The 1,555-nt window shown below is 32.2% G+C and overlaps 1 protein-coding gene across 1 annotated transcript; it reads right to left on the reverse strand.

Annotated features, from left to right (window-relative positions):
• Window positions 1-540: 540 nt before the first annotated feature.
• On the reverse strand, window positions 541-1,333 carry LOC127244126 (uncharacterized). The gene is made up of 3 exons (XM_051264461.1): window positions 1,187-1,333; window positions 684-954; window positions 541-596 (listed from the first exon to the last, which is right to left on the reverse strand). Exons 1-3 carry the CDS (start codon window positions 1,331-1,333, stop codon window positions 541-543), a joined length of 474 nt encoding a protein of 157 aa, XP_051120418.1.
• Window positions 1,334-1,555: the final 222 nt, after the last annotated feature.

A 1,555-nucleotide genomic window follows, 5' to 3' on the forward strand; every position in this document is an offset into this window, starting at 1 on the left:
TAATTAGGTGGACTACGATACAAGTATTGACAATAATTTATATATGTTGAGTCAAATATGGTTGATGCATAAACTACCTGCATATAGTGTTGCTTTCAGGTGGAGGGCCGCAATGATAGGTCTTTCCTTCACAATGGATGTGAAGTATTTTCCTTCAGCGTCCACCAATTCATTCCATAAGGTCAGTCTTGTCGGTAGCAATCTATTATGCATGAAAATTAATGGAGAAAACTGTGTGAAGAACATATACTACTATGAATTTGGTAAATTTAGTCTACTATTAAAAGATGTCGAATAGAAATGGAAGCTGATAAAAATTTAGTATATTTATTTCTAAATATAGTTGTTAGGCATAATTATTGACATAACTTCTTTTAGAAGAAATAAATTGTGATTAAAGATGAATACATACATTGATGTGAAAAAGGTGATAAAAATATATTGATACCAAAATAACCCTACTTGAATCTATGCTTACTCCTCAGTTACGATTACAATCTCTTGAACACGATCTCCTATAATGTTGGAAGAGGTCGGTTGTTAACGTTTGTTTCTTTGCTTTTGTTCTGCAACATCTATTAGTACACCGATCACATCTGTTTGATATGTATCATATATTAGGTATAAATGCAAAAATATGGACAAACAAATGAATTATAGCATAAACATAATAGGAGTTATACCGATGTACTCATTTGTTGCTAGGCAATCAACAATGCATGAGAGCTTTTTGAAAGATGGCTTTCCAGTTAGAGAAGATATGGGATCAGTTTCGACAGGAACGATGCTGTAGTGTCTGTTGAGATAGAGCTGGATTTCAGAGTTGAAGTTTGGTAGATCCGTCTTGTAGTCTTTGCCTTGTTTAGCAAATATCTCGTAGGTCTTAAAGAGTTTTAAACAATGATCATATGCTTCCATGTCCGCAGAAAATGCACACGTCATGAGTTTGGTGCCCTACAAAATAAGTAAATAAGATAGTTAACCTCGAAAAAACTAATTAGTAATGTATAAAATTGATGTATCAATTTTCTTCTACTATAAAATAACTAATAGTAAATTATTAGCATAGTAAATATGATTAATTTTAAATTTTATTCAATATTAAATAAAGTATATTAAATGTAAAATTTAGATAGTAGTATATAAATTCAATCAATTATTTTTATAAGTAGGATTGTTTGAATACCTGTGTGTCAACAAAGACGTATCGTCTGTAGGGCTTTCCACTGGTCTTGGCTGTTCTGATAGCGGACATCTCTACGAGTAAAGCATGGACTGTCCAGTTTCTATTTTCCATGGTTAAATCAGTTATGGGTGTTATGTGGTTGGCCATTGGCTTGTAGTAATTAGCAGTAAAGAGAATTGATGGAAGAGTGATGAAATGTGTGAAAAAGAAAAGCTAAGGAAGAATGTAGCACATATTGAAAGTCAATCTTGTCTTTATAATTAAATGGATGTTGTTGGCGTGTTGCTTTGTTATAGTGGTTGCTGTGTTAGAGTGACAACTTTTATGTAAGAAGTGATAGAAGTTAGTGAGTGACACGTTTTTTTTATG

Source organism: Andrographis paniculata, unplaced genomic scaffold (assembly GCF_009805555.1).
Source record: "Andrographis paniculata isolate CXL003 unplaced genomic scaffold, ASM980555v1 Contig9END, whole genome shotgun sequence".
In the NCBI taxonomy this organism is placed as follows: domain Eukaryota; kingdom Viridiplantae; phylum Streptophyta; class Magnoliopsida; order Lamiales; family Acanthaceae; genus Andrographis; species Andrographis paniculata.